Source organism: Eptatretus burgeri, chromosome 16, assembly GCF_056783735.1.
Source record: "Eptatretus burgeri isolate ZD-2024b chromosome 16, Ebu_testis_v1, whole genome shotgun sequence".
In the NCBI taxonomy this organism is placed as follows: Eukaryota; Metazoa; Chordata; class Myxini; order Myxiniformes; family Myxinidae; genus Eptatretus; species Eptatretus burgeri.
This window is the reverse complement of record NC_140976.1, coordinates 26,696,624-26,711,809: the sequence shown is the minus strand read 5'-3', so window position 1 is coordinate 26,711,809 and position 15,186 is coordinate 26,696,624. Positions and strand designations below refer to the sequence as shown.

The 15,186-nt window shown below is 45.7% G+C and overlaps 2 protein-coding genes across 3 annotated transcripts in view; one reads left to right on the top strand and one right to left on the bottom strand.

The window, feature by feature from the left end:
• The window catches only part of ERCC6L (ERCC excision repair 6 like, spindle assembly checkpoint helicase), a 148,091-nt gene extending 147,765 nt beyond the window's left edge, over positions 1-326 (bottom strand). Inside the window, exon 1 of the mRNA XM_085859108.1 lies at positions 305-326. The gene's annotated coding sequence lies outside the window, so the exon portion shown is untranslated. The remainder of the gene's footprint in view (positions 1-304) is intronic.
• A 5,342-nt stretch (positions 327-5,668) lies between these two features.
• YWHAE (tyrosine 3-monooxygenase/tryptophan 5-monooxygenase activation protein epsilon) overlaps positions 5,669-15,186 on the top strand; it is a 71,963-nt gene continuing 62,445 nt past the window's right edge. Inside the window, exons 1-2 of one of the 2 annotated variants that reach the window (XM_085859120.1) lie at positions 5,669-5,941; positions 12,787-12,986. In XM_085859120.1, the coding sequence (XP_085715246.1) occupies positions 5,878-5,941; positions 12,787-12,986 (264 nt within the window). In that variant the 5' untranslated portion in view covers positions 5,669-5,877. Of the gene's footprint in view, positions 5,942-6,123; positions 6,247-12,786; positions 12,987-15,186 lie in introns of those variants that run through there. The other variant, XM_085859121.1, reaches the window with a different exon arrangement.

The following is a 15,186-nucleotide window of genomic DNA, read 5'->3' as shown; positions in this document are numbered from 1 at the left end:
TTCGACAACCGAGTTTTAAGCGTCCAAAGCGATCGCAAAAACCGAAGACAAAATTAAAATCGAAGTTAAAATGAACTCGTAACGTCGAGCGAAGCAAAAATCTCCATTTCTCCACGCAATTATTTCATATTATTTTATCAGTCACAAAACCGTAATATTCGGCCATCCACCAACAATCTTTACATCATCCGACGGCTCAGCGAGTGAGGCATGCGACAATAACCTTTATTGGGATAAAAAAAAATGACTTTTAAACACCATCTTTATCGAAAACACCGTCAGCGCGCGCACGAAAAACCTTTACGTGACTCAACGACGCGTCTGCTCGAGCGCACTGCATCACGTGACGACCCGTGACGCGTCGAGTGAAATATTTTTTATGCAATCTTAAAACGTCTCTAAAACATCCGATTTTTACAAGAATTCCGACAACCGAGTTTTAAGCGTCCTAAGCGATCGCAAAAACCGAAGACAAAATTAAAATCGAAATTAAAACGAACTCGTAACGTTGAGCAAAACAAAAATACTCCATTTCTCCACACGAATTAACGCAATTATGTTTGACCTCACTATGACCTTGACCTTTGACCGATTTTGACCAAAATCTAATCAGCGCTCGCCAGCACCCTCCTGAATCACGTGGTGTAATTTGACATTGGTAGCTTCTTCCGTTCTCGAGTTATCGTGCCTACAAACAAACAAACAAGCAGTCATAGACTGGTCCTTACGAAATCGTCAACTTGACCTCTGACCTGGTCTAATAAAAGCTGTCTCGAGAGAAGGTAGCGACGCAAACCAGAAGTTTCTACAATGATTCTGTACCAAACCATCAAAAATCGAATGTTTTGGATGTTTGACCTCACTGTGACCTTGACCTTTGACCGATTTTGACCAAAATCTAATCAGCGCTAGCCACCACCCTCCTGAATCACGTGGTGTACTTTGACATTGGTAGCTTCTTCCGTTCTCGACTTATCTGTACCAAACCATCAAATATCGAATATTTGACCTAACAGCTTTTCTGAGCCCCCCTGCTTGATTGTCTGTACTGCACACTCAGATTGTCCATTAGGTTGAGGATATGTAGGGCTGGAGGTCGTAACCCTGGACCCCCATTCCTGGGCGAATTTCTGGAGCTCAGAACTGGCAAATGACATGTTGTCCATAAATAATTCCTTGGGTATGCCATATCTGGTGAACACGGACTTCAGAGCTTCAATGAAATGCCTTGCCGTGAGCCAACAAATGCTGATGACCTCAAGATACTTTAAGAGGAGGAGGAGATTGGGACCATACTCTGTGCAGAGCGTTGATGCTGCCTAAGCAGTCTCATTGGCTATTGGGTGCAATCCTGGACGAGTCGCCACTCCGACACAGTATACTAGCATGCTGGCACTCATTTTTCCGACCTCAGAAGGATGACAGGTTGAGTTAACCCCACCTGGTATTAGTTCAACAGCTGAGCGGGATTTGAACTCAGTTCCCTCGGATCCAAAGCCCGCCACCCTAACCATTAAGCCAACACCAGGCATATACTTTGAGAAATAGTCCACAATCAGGAGGAAATGATTTCCAATGAAGTGGAAAATGTCCACTCCCACTTTCTGCCATGGCCCCACGGGAAGATCATGTGGCAAAAGTGGCTCTTTAATATTAGCTGATCTGTACTTGGCACACGTTGAACACTTGGCAACCAGACTTTGTATATCTGAGTTGATACTTGGCCAAAAGACCAATTGGCATGCCCTGGCTTTACATTTCTCTTGCCCAAAATGGCCTTCGTGTATTTGCCGCAGAATGTCAGACCGGTGTGTGGCAGGAATTACCAAACGCCTACCAACAAAAACATGCCATTTGCCACATGCAGCTCATCCCTGAGATGCCAGAAAGGTCTGATGGACATGCGAAGGTTGGTCTGGTGCATTGGCCAGCAGTTCAAAATGTGGCCAGCCAGAAATTGTAAGTCGTTGTCATCCGCAGTGGCACGACGCAACAGGTCCAGCTTGCTCTGGCTGACTTGCAGATGGGTCATTAGCTGGTGCACCCTCAACTGCATGTCCTCAAAAATGGTGTCATACATCGGGACTAAACCGCTTGGTGCCCTTGACAAAGTGTCTGGCATGTACAACAGCTTCCCAAGAACGTATTTTACAAACACGTCATAATGTATAAGTCGAAGTAGCATCAACTGAAGCCTTGGTGGAGCTCTGTATAGTGGTTTCTTGACAATTGTCTCTCGAGGTTGATGGTCGGTCTGCACCTCAGTCTTGCATCTATAGACATAGTGGTGAAACTTCTCCAAGGCGAATATCACCCATAACATCTCTTTCTCAATTGGTGCATAGTTCTCTTCAGCAGCAGACAGTGAACGTGAAGCATATGTGACCGGCCGGCCATCCTGCAGCAGACAGGCTCCCAAGCTGGTTGATTATGTGTCAGCTTGCACAACAGATGGTCTTGACGGGTTGAAGAATTTGAGCACCATGCAGACGATATAGCTTGTTTTAGCTTACTGAATGCTGCTGCCTGCTCTGGATGCCATTGCCAATGTGAATCTTTCTTCGGCAAATGCCGAAGTGGGCTTGTGATTACCGACATGTCAGGAATGAAATGTGATAAGTAGTTGATCACACCCAGCACACGCTGTAACTCTGCCTTGCTTGTGGGTGTTGGCATATCCACGATTGCTTGGCCTTTTCCTGGTCTGGTTTAAGCCATCAGCAGAGACAACGTGTCCCATAAACCTGACCTCTGATACCTTCCATTGGATCTTCTGGCGGTTAAATTTCACTCCACTAGCTCTGGCCCGATCAAGGAGTTTCCTCACACTCTCATCGTGCTGAGATTCATCAATGCCTGCGATGATCATTTCATCAGCTATAAAGTGTACACCTTCAATATCCCCAAACGTACACTCATTCCTAATCTGTAGCACCTCACTTGTGGAACAAAGGCCAAATGGCATTTGGTTAAAACAGTTACGCCCGAATGGGGTGTTGAAAGTACACTTCAAAGCACTGTCCGAATCAAGCACCACTTGCCAGAAATAATCTTTCTGGTCAAAGATTGAGAAAAACTTTTACCTCCAAGTTGGCTGATTAAATCATCAGTGGTTGGCATCTGGTGATGCTCATGTTTTACGGCAGTATTGAGCTTACGGGGGTTGGGGCACAACCTAAAAGACGTCTTTTTTTCGACGATAACCAAATTATGTTCCCAATCCGTCGGAGCGTCATCCCAAGATATTGTTGCGGGGCCGGGTATCGGCCGCGAGCACGACAGCTAGATGGGGCGGCAAGTCGGCCCGACCGATCGCCCGGAATTCAGATCGTACTTCTCCGGAGAACTCCGGAGAATATGGGTCCTCTATCGGACCGAAGTTTGCCAATGGATAGACCACGTGGGGTCGGGTCGATTGCCAATTTCAATTTACCTAAATACCCACGTGGTCCAACTACCGGGGAAATTCACTCTCGACGGAACTCGTACGAAAACGAGCCGCTTAGCGCGCTCGTTCCGTGTGCGATTCCGAGCGGTTTAATCGCCGAGAACCGTCGGTCCCGATTGTCCTGTTATAACGGCAATGGCCAGCTAATTCCCCGGCACACGACACGCTCAGTCAATGAAAGAATAGACGCGAATGAGCTGAAAACATTTAACAAATGGCGGTTTTTATTAAATAATGGGGGGAACTAGGGAAACACACAAGAGGCAGAATTAAACCGAATATCAGACAATGCACTTATGTACAGGCACAAGCACTTAACAGTTTACTACTTAGAGGACAGGCCCACGGGCACACACACACACACACACACACACACACACACACACACACACACACACACACACACACACACACACACACACACACACACGAAGTGGTGGCTGACGCCTTTATTTCGGCCTTCAGCTCAGAGGATAGTGGAGCTGAGACCAGGGTCTATTTTGGACCTATCCGCCTCGTGCGATCTTCCGGATGACTCGGTTCGGCGCCCGTCCAGGCCACCAAAACCTCGACACTGTTCCCTCCGGAGATGGTATACAACCCTTCCGGCTCCGGATGGTCTTTCAGGAGGAGGAGGAGGAGGAGGAGGAGGAGGAGGAGAAGGAAGAAGACGTTCCAGACGGCAGCGGCAAGACCAGTCCAGGCCTTTGGAGAAGAGCGCTCCCGCAACACGAGCGTTCCAACATGGTGAGCGCTCCAGCACGATCAGCGCTCCTTCCTTGCTTCTCACTGGCTGGCTTCTCTCTCACTGTTCGCTGGCTCGCTGTTTGCTGTCCTCTGCTCACTCCTGCTCACTCACTCTCAATCCCTTTCCTCACTGGCTCCTTTTCTTCCTCTTATGCACTCCGGCGCACTCACCCCTCCCCCTCCCCGGCACGCGGGGAAAATCCCGGGGCGGGGGATTGTTGTTCTTTGGTGTAGCATCATTCCAACTGTCATTGTTGTTTACGCTGCAAGAATCTCGGGGTGGGGGAGTGTTGTTCTTTGGTGTAGCATCCTTCCAACCATCATTCTTGTTTACGCTGCAAGAATCTCGGGGCGGGGGATTGTTGTTCTTTGGTGTAGCATCCTTCCAACCGTCATTCTTGTTTACGCTGCAAGAATCTCGGGGCGGGGGAGTCGTTCTTCTTCTCTGCAGAATCCTTCTAAAACTCCTAACTATTAAAACAAGCCGGGAGGCGGACAGGGGTAGTCAACTACCCAATAGAACCTGACGTGATGGGCCCGTTTGATGGGGAATGACCTGAGGATTAAGCACAAGAAAATTCATGACTTGAGCTTCAAGGGTTAATGCTGCAGATTGTTTTTTCGTTAAAATACCCCCACATTTAGAGGTTTTTCGGCCGTTGCTAGGCAACGGAGGGGTCCATAGCAATGGTTTTCTCACACATAACTAGGACATACCATGAACCAAGCATACCAGTTTCATGTATATCTAACTCATAGTCTCTGAGATATAACGAACTTCGTTTTTTTATTGTTTTCGACCAGGGTTCATTCAAAGTCTAGCTTCTCCGACAGTTTTCATAGGATCTGGCAGGAAATTTTTGACAATATGGCTGAATGTACTGCCCACAGTCGCTCGTGGCCTGACTTTTGATTTTCGAAAAAATTAATTTTTTATGATTTTTCAAAAATTTCAAAGTCCCATTGCTAGGCAACGGTGGTGTCCATAGCAACGGTTCTCATTTGTACACAACTAGGTCATGGTATGAACCTACCAACCAAGTTTCATCGAAATCTCCATTGTATTAACAGAGCACTGGACTGAACAGGCAGACAGACAGACAGACAGACAAGGGTGAAATCATAACCTCTTTCACCTTTGGTGGTGGAGGTAAAAACACTCCTGAAATTATGCTTGCACACACAGGGCACCAGTGACGTCACACAACTGGCTCGGACGTGCTTTGTGATGTCACAAAACTGGCTCGGACGTGCTTTGTGTTTCCATGAATAAAGTTTTAAAATACATTGCAGACAAACGCCAATTTTGTCTTGCACGTTTTAAATGCTTTTGGCATCTCGTTGAACCTTTGAAGGTGATACGTACCTTGCGTAGGCAAAAAGATATACCTCCAAGCCCTTTTACCCCCTTTATACCGAACACGTCGCGTTCTTCACAGCTCCGGATGCATCACACGGACTGCGGTGCCCGAACAGCGCGCGCGGCGTTAAACGGTCACAAGCTACCGGTGCTTTGTGATTGGTTGCGTTGCTTAGCGACCCGCTGGCATGACGTCAGCGCCAGTTACTAAGCGACCCGGTGGGCTGACGTCAGACGGCCGTCGCTGGGTGTTTCCTGGCGCCTTTCCCGCCGACAGAAGCGGCTTCAGAGCGTCGTCCCCTCGCTCGCTCAATTCGCCGCCATGGCGGCCCGAGACGAGATAGTTTACCAGGCCAAGCTGGCCGAGCAAGCTGAGCGCTACGATGGTGGGTACTCCGTCCTTCCTCACGACATAGGCCTTCGCTTGTCCTTTTTTTTTTATTATTACAATTGTTTCTGGCGACAACAACCGCTTGTTTGAAGAGACGAAGGCTGTGTGGAGGTGGATGGGTACGTCTGGATGGATGGATGGGGAGCCGCCGCCCTTGTTTCGCGCCCTTTCCGGATCACGTCGACGGTGGAGTGTGTCCCGGTTCGATGAGGCCCGTTTAAAATCCGTTCTTGCGTCTCTCGGCCCTGGAGGCTGGAGGTGACTACTTCCTGCCTTCGGGAGACCGCTATCCGGAGCGCAGTACGTGCAGCGAACATTAGTATTGAAGTGAATCGAGTCGGCATCGTGTTGAGAGGATCGACGATCGCCTTTCGCTCGTGACTTTTGTCAAAAAAAAAGAAAGAAATCCATTTGGATTATTAATTTTTTCCGATCGCGACATGGTTATGATTGTGGACTTGTGGTTATTAACTCTTGTGTTTTAATTTAATCTCAATATCTGATGAATTGTGGTTTACTTTGAACGCTGTGGGCTCCTTGAAGTACCCCGAGAGAACATGGTGTGGATGCTGTGATTCCAACCTTCATGCGGTGTATAATGTGTTACGCCGGGTCGGTGTTTAAAAGTTGTTTGAAAGTTTACCATCATGATGGATTTTGGTTCATTCATTATGATGTTCTGCGATTTTAACATTTGTGTGTGGATAATGAGGATGTTAAGTTGAATCATTTTTATTTCTGACTGAACTTCCTGGAGTCTGGAAAGATGCGTTGCTGCCCTCCCCCAAAATTTAAGCCTGCTCCCCCAAAAGATTTACTCACCCCCACTCAAAGATTAGCCCCCCCCCCGCACTCTACCAAAAGATTCTTTCACTCACCCCCTCCTCCCCCAAAGGATGCATTCACACACCCCTCCTCCACCAAAGGATTCATTCACTCACCCCTCCTCCCCCAAAAGATTCATGCACTCACCCCTCCCCCAAAGGATTCATTCACTAACCCCTCCTCCCCCAAAGGATTCATTCACTAACCCCTCCTCCCCCAAAGGATTCATTCACGAACCCCTCCTCCCCCAAAGGATTAATTCACTAACCCCTCCTCCCCAAAGGATTCATTCACTCACCCCTCCTCCCCCAAAGGATTCATTCACTCACCCCTCCTCCCCAAAGGATTCATTCACTCACCCCTCCTCCCCAAAGGATTCATTCACTCAGTCCTCTCCCAAAAGATTCATTCACTGAACCCTCCTCTCCCAAAAGATTCACATACTCATCCCTCCTCCCCCAAACGATTCATTCACTCACCCCTCCTCCCCAAAAGATTCTTTCACTCACCCCTCCTCCCCCAAAGGATGCATTCACTCACCCCCTCCTCCCCCAAAGGATGCATTCACTCACCCCCTCCTCCCCCAAAGGATGCATTCACTCACCCCTCCTCCCCCAAAGGATGCATTCACTCACCCCCTCCTCCCCCAAAGGATTCATGCTCTCACCCTCCTCCCCCAAAGGATTCATGCTCTCACCCTCCGCCCTCGAAGGACTCGTGCACTCACCCCTCCTCCACCAAAGGATTCATGCACTCACCCCTCATACCCCAAGAGATTCATGCACTCACCCCTCCTCCCCCAAAGGATTCATTCACTCACCCCTCCTCCCCCAAAGGATTCATTCACTCACCCCTCCTCCCCCAAAGGATTCATTCACTCCCCCCTCCTCCCCCAAAGGATTCATTCACTCACCCCTCCTCCCCCAAAGGATTCATTCACTCACCCCTCCTCCCTCAAAGGATTCATTCACTCACCCCTCCTCCCCCAAAGGATTCATTCATTCACTCACCCCTCCTCCCCCAAAGGATTCATTCACTCAATCCTCCTCTCCCAAAAGATTCATTCACTGAACCCTCCTCTCCCAAAAGATTCACATACTCATCCCTCCTCCACCAAACGATTCATTCACTCACCCCTCCTCCCCCAAAGGATGCATTCACTCACCCCCTCCTCCCCCAAAGGATTCATGCTCTCACCCTCCTCCCCCAAAGGATTCATGCTCTCACCCTCCTCCCTCAAAGGATTCATGCACTCACCCCTCGTACCCCAAAAGATTCATGCACTCACCCCTCCTCCCCCAAAGGATTCATTCACTCAATCCTCCTCTCCCAAAAGATTCATTCACTCACCCCTCCTCCCCCAAAGGATTCATTCACTCACCCCTCCTCCCCCACAGGATTCATTCACTCACCCTCCTCCCCCAAAGGATTCATTCACTCAGTCCTCCTCCCCCAAAGGATTCATTCACTCAGTCCTCCTCTCCCAAAAGATTCATTCACTGAACCCTCCTCTCCCAAAAGATTCACATACTCATCCCTCCTCCCCCAAACGATTCATTCCCTCACCCCTCCTCCCCCAAAACATTCATTCACTCGCACCTCCTCTACCAAAACATTCACTTGCACCTCCTCTCCCACAAGATTCATTCACTCGCTCCTCTACCAAAATATTCACTTGCACCTCCTCTCCCACAAGATTCATTCACTCGCTCCTCCTCTACCAAAACATTCACTTGCACCTCCTCTCCCACAAGATTCATTCACTCGCTCCTCTTCTACCAAAACATTCACTTGCATCTCCTCTCCCAAAAGATTCACACACTCACCCCTCCTCCCCCAAAAACATTCATTCACTAACCCTTCCTCCCCCAAAAGAGTCATTCACTCATCCCTCCTCCCCCAAACGATTCATTCACTCACCCCTCCTCCCACAAAAGATTCATTCGCTCATCCCTCCTCTGCCGAATAGATTCACTTCTCCCCAAGGATGCCCCCCTTCCCCAAAGGATATGCTCCCCCACTGAACAAAAGATGTGCCCCTCTGCCTTCCCAAAAAGATGCGCTCTCCCTCCCCCATAAAGATGCGATTATTATATGATTATTATTTTTATTATTGTCTCCCCCACTTAGGGTGGGCGGAGGTTATATTTTCACCTCTGTCTGTAAATAGGATAGCTGAAAAAGTTGATAAGTTATCTGTGTGACAAGGATGAAATAATTTGATTTTGGTGAAGATCTGGTTTCGAGAATAATAATAAAAAAATTTTGATTCTTCACCATTGAGAGATGCGGCTTAAAACGATACGTAGCACGATACCTTCTCAGCACGTTCCACAAAATCATCCTTTACTGAAAAATTCTTGCAAATCTAAGTAGCTGAAATGAAAAGACATTGCAACCCATTTCAATTGGTACATTGCTACCTGGAAAGGTGTACAAGACCACAGGGAAAGTGAAATCATCAACTTTATGATATAAACCTGTACTAAAATCATTCTGTCCAACTCTAATCAACACATCCAGATATGCAGCAACTGTACAATCACGACATAATAGTGACCGAAGCTTTTTGTGCTGCACTCTTCAGGGTAAAAAAAAATCTCAGCAAGTGAAGGTGCATGCTTTATACACAGGTCTCAATGAGGTAGACACCGTTTGGTTCAACCGTAATGACGTCACAATTAATTTGAACGCCCATTGGTCAGCTCATCATCTTCACCTCCAGCTCCTATTGGCTGGAGCAGAGTTCGTCAATGATTGACAGTTTGCAACTGTATCCTGGATGGAGGGGGGATGGGTTTCCCCTAAGGTCCATTTACCATTTGTTACCGTACTTCCCTTGATCTTTCCATGCTGAAAGAGATACAGAGAACGTACAAATTCCTTTTGACAACGTAATATTGGATCGGTGGTAAGAATGACAGTTGCTTCCAACATACGTAAATGAAACGAGCTCCGACCTCGGCTCAATATCCTGAACATATCTGCATTGTACTTGTCTGCACGGATAGGGTTGGCAACCAGGTGCTGTACAGTGGCAACCAGATGAGCCGAACAATGGGCGTTCAGATTAACCCTGACGTCATTACGGTTGAACCAATCAGTGTCTACCTTATTGAGACCTGCGTATAAGGCACGCGCCTTCACTTCCTCCTTCACTTGCTGCGATTTTTACCCTGAAGAGTGCAGCATGAAAAGCTTCGGTCACTGTTATGTCGTGTTTGTTTGTCTCCATATTAAAGTTCTGTAGTACCAAACGTATGTTTATTTAACTGTACAATCGTTAACACTCCTGTTTATAATCAGACTATCTGGATAAATCTTGTGATGCTGCCTCTTAAAAATATTTTAATTGACCACATAAATATCATTTAGGAAATGACATGGATTAGATAATATTTTTGCTAATCCTAATTTTTTTTTCTGCATAAATGAAAATTCACAGAAAATAAGAATTGTCCACAGGTAAGGGGCTGCAATTCCCACCCATGGGAATACCCTTAACCTGTTGAAACATTATCCCACAAAAACATACAAAAGTATGAAATAAATATATTTAACAGCATCCTTAAACTTCTGCTTATCACAACAATGAAAACTTGAGTATTTCTTTTTAGAAAAGAATGCTCTATCAAACCTGACACATTAAAACTTATTAAAAGAGTTGTAAACCTTGTCAATCACTTTGAAGAGTGAATCCCCCACAAGTACTAAATCCAACGTGTCCAACGAGCGGTTGCTGAGAGAGACTCGGATGAGATTTGTTACCTGCATAGTCCGTGAGCGTCGGCTGCGGCTATTTGGACAGGTGGCTCGTTTTCCTGACGCTGATCCTGCTCACCAGATTCTCTCAGCGAGGGAGTCTCATGAGTGGAGGAGGCCAGTGGGCCGACCATGTGCCTCGTGGTTGCAGCAGGTTGACCATCATCTCAAGGAGATGGGGATGGGCCTGGCATCTGCCTGGGGGATGGCCAGACGGAGGCCCCTGGAGTACCGGCGGAAAGTGAATGCAGCGACGCGCTGTTCTGGCACATGCTCCCATACCTGACCTGACTAAATCCCAATTAATATATAAAGTTGAAAAATCAAAAACTTCAACTGACTTGATATTGAGGTGTGTGTGTGAGTGAGTGAGTTAGTGAGATTGATTGATTGATTTTCCAAGGATTGAAAGACATGTTCCAAATGTTTGACCAGTTTGTGATTTTTGTCATGGTCTGAGGAGAGGGAAGAGGCTGCTGCAATGGCAGCAGGATGAGCAATGATGCAGCAGGATGGATGAGATGACATGCTATGGCTGCTGTCATGGCAGCAGGATGCCTGTCTGTCAGAAGGATGAGAGACATGTCATGGCAGAGAGTGGAGTCGTCAGAAAAGAGATGAAGAGGATTTTTGAGAGTCGGTCGATCATTGATGAAGATTAGGATTAAGATGGGGCCGAGAACATTGCCTTGTGGTACTCCAGCCTTGACAGGGAGAGGAGATGAAAGAGTTCTGTTGAGAGCCACACATTGGCTACGAGAGTGGAGGAAGTCGTTAATCCAAGAGTGAAATTAGCCTTCGATTCCATCGGCAGACAGTTTGGAGAGGAAGGTAGAATACCAGACTGTATTAAAAGCTCAAGATGTGTTTCAAGAGATTGCCCTGATCTCATGTCTGACATTGAGGGCCTCCATCCATTGTTGGGTTATGGTTGGAGTAGAAGCAGGATGTTCAATGTGGAGTGACCAGGTCTGAATCCAAATTGATGATCTCAAAATGAGGCTGTTGGCAAAAAGGATGATTTTATATCAACTGTGAAAAGGTGCAGATAGAGGAAGTGCAAGAGCAGCAGAGCAGGTTTTTAGCGCACATGAGCTGATGCAGTCCTGTCCGGTTGCAGTGTCAGAGTCAAGGGTTGCCAGAAACTTTCCCAACTTTCAGGTGCAAAATACACAGAATTCAGGAGCAGTTGGGTATGACTGGCAATGGTAGGTCCAGAGAGAGAGAGAGGTGTTAGGGATGCAAGATTTTGAAGCAAACACAGAATGAGCCATCCGGCTTTCTCACAAGCAGAGTCTGCTGTGGTGCCATTTGAAGGGATGGAAGGAGAGCATACACCAGAGACAGACATGACAAGGTGCCATCAGGATTTGGAAGAGGGAGACAAGTTTGAAAGTTTATTCTTGAGATTGGACAGATGTTTTCTGGCTCTCCTGAGAGTAAACACACACTTGTTGTGGGTTTTGTGGAATGATCTAAGGTTGCCTTCAGTTAGATTTGCCTTCTAGGAGGAAAATGCAAGTTGTTTCAAGGCAACTGCCTTGCCACAGGATTTAGTGCACCATGTGTGGGGAAAAGAGTAGGATAACTGAAGACTAGATGAGATGAATCTGTGCATAAGAGAGAGAAAGTTTCTGTCAAAATTCTCAGGCTGAGTTAATATGAAGGGCAGTAGATACATATAGGAGACCAGTCCTGAAGTGAGATAGCTGCTTTTGCAGTCCCTGCTAATCTGCCTGCGTGCATTGCCAGACTCAGCAACGCTGGGGGCGGTTCTCTGAGAATAACCAGAGAAATGTTGACTCTTAGCATATGATCGGAGAATCCATCCAAAGGACAGCGTACATGTTTCTCCAGATAATTCATCCAAAGGACAGCGTACATGCTTACTCTTCACTCTGCCTAAGAAACACCAGAATGACAGTTTATAGCTGGCCTGAGTTTTGAACCCAGGCTTAGACAGCTCAGAAGTGAGTGCCAAAAAAGGTACCAATAGGCTTGTGTCACGATGTTTAAAATTTCTGATCCTTCTCTCTACTGTTTGCTCAGTGTACCTTTTGCCAATATGGGCTACTTTTCTTTTTCTCTTTTATAGGATGTGTTGTTGTCTTGGAAAAAAATGTTTCAAAACACGAAAGTATGAATTTGTACTTTCAGAACCCAGGTTCCCGTGTTCAACTTTTCCAGTCTTAACTTCTGTTTTTCCGATAGTTTTGACTTGTACGTCCCTACCCTCTTGTCGTTTCATTGCAGAAATGGTGGAGAACATGAAACTTGTTGCCAAAATGGATACAGAGCTGTCTGTGGAGGAGCGAAACTTGCTTTCGGTAGCCTACAAGAACGTTATTGGAGCACGGCGTGCATCTTGGAGGATCATAAGCTCAATTGAACAGAAAGAGGAGAGCAAGGGCAGTGAAGAGAAGCTGCAGCTTGTCCGGGATTACAGAGAAACTGTGAGTTAGGCTGGTGAGGGGAGGAAGAGACAGTTAGCTCTTTGAGTTTTAATTGGGCTTGGGCGATTCTTAAAATTTGAGAATCTATTCCGATTCTGAACTGCTGTCTCAATTCCAGTTCTTCACCAAAATCTAAAGGGAATAAAGAGAAATAACTTGAGCGTAAAATTTTATGTTTATGAGTAAATAAAATCGTGTGTGTGAAAGAGATTGCATGTGAGAGATTGCATGTTTTTGTGAGGTTCTAATAATAATAACAACAACTAGAACTGCCACTTTATAACTGCTGGCAGTGATGACCGGGTACCCAGTCCGTCCGCCTTTGACACAACTGACACAACGTGAGACTTAAATCATAGTCGCAAAGTTTCGCATTTATCGGATAAGCGGTGCCAGAGAAAACATTATTTAATGGTGATACAAACACAGGCCTGCTTCGAGACGGCGTGGAACAGACGAGTTACGAACCGGGCAGCACAAAGCGTTCAATTTCCTTATTACTGGCGACCAGATTCAAATAATTAAATAATTCTGGCTGCCAAACCACACGGCCGATCAGGTTGAAATTTTAAACTTTTGTTTCTCATGTAGCCTAAATTATAAATATGAAGTTTCGCATATATAGAAGTAGTGGTTCCAGAGTAAACATGAATTAATATTTATCCTTCAATCTAAGATGGCGGCCAAACCATGTGACTTGTGACCTCATAATTTTTACCATGTATGCAGATATCATGGAGGATGATAGACGCAAATTTTCGCTTCGATAGGTTAAGCAGTTCCAGAGAAAACATTATTTAATATTTTTCTTAAATTCAACATGGCTGCCAAACCATGTGACCTATCAATTAGAAATTAACAAACTTGTATTCCCTACTCCTGTGCAATAGGGGTGTGAAGTTTCCCCTTGATCAGATCAGGTGTTCTGGAGAAGAAGATGTTTGAAGGTTTTAAGGTAAATTCAAGATGGCCGCCAAACCATGTGACCAATCAAGAACAAATTAACAAACTTGAGAAAGGACCTCATGGGGAATATATGTGTGAAGTTTCGGCTTAATCTGTCTTGCCTTTCTGGAGAAGAAGATTTTTAAAATTTATTCATTTTCAATCCAAGATGGCTGACGAACCATGTGACCTATGACATCACAAATTTATATTCTGCTTCCAACTGGGTATTGGAACACGTTTGTAAAGTTTCGTGTTAATCGGTAAAGGTGCGTTTTTCTATCCAAGATGGCCGCCAAACCATGTGACGTGTGATGTCATAATTTTTACCATGCGTGCATACACGATGGTAGATGATAATTAGAAATTTTCGATTCGTTTGGTTCAGCAGTTCCAGAGAAAACATTATTTAATATTTTTCTTAAATCCAAGATGGCGGCCAAATCATGTGACTTATCAATTCGAAATTAACAAACTTATATCGCCTTCCTGTCCCGAACATACTTCTGAAATCTTCCCTTCATCCGACCAGCGCATCTGGAGAAGAAGATGTTTGAAGGTTTTAGGGTTTTTTCAAGATGGCCGCCAAACCATGTGACCGATCAAGAAGAAATTAACAAACTTGAGAAAGGACATCATGTGGAATATATCTGTGAAGTTTCGTCTTAATCTGTCTTGCCCTTCTGGAGAAGAAGATTTTTAAAATTTATTCATTTTCAATCCAAGATGGCTGCCGAACCTTGTGACCGAGGATATCATAAATTTAAATTCTGCTTTCCATCATCGACCCAAACAAGTGTGTGAAGTTTCGTGTAAATCGGATAAGGTCTATTTTTCTATCCAAGATGGCCGCCAAACTATGACTTCTGAGGTAAATTTTTTTTACCATGTATGCAGACTTGAGGGAGGAAGGCACTTGCAAATTTTTGCTTCGATGGCTTATGAAATACCAGAGAAAACATTATTTAATATTTTTCTTAAATCCAACATGGCGGCCAAACCATGTGACCTATCACTTCGAAATTAACAAACTTGCATCGCATACATGTCACGAATATAGTTCTGAAATCTCGCCTTCATTGGACCAGCGCTTCTGGAGAAGATGTTTGAAGGTTTTAGGGTTTTTTCAATATGGCCGCCAAACCATGTGACGTATCAACAACAAATTAACAAACTTGAAAGAGGACCTCAGGGGGAATGTACCTGTAAAGTTTCGCCTTAATCTGCCTAGCCCTTCTGGAGAAGAAGATTTTTT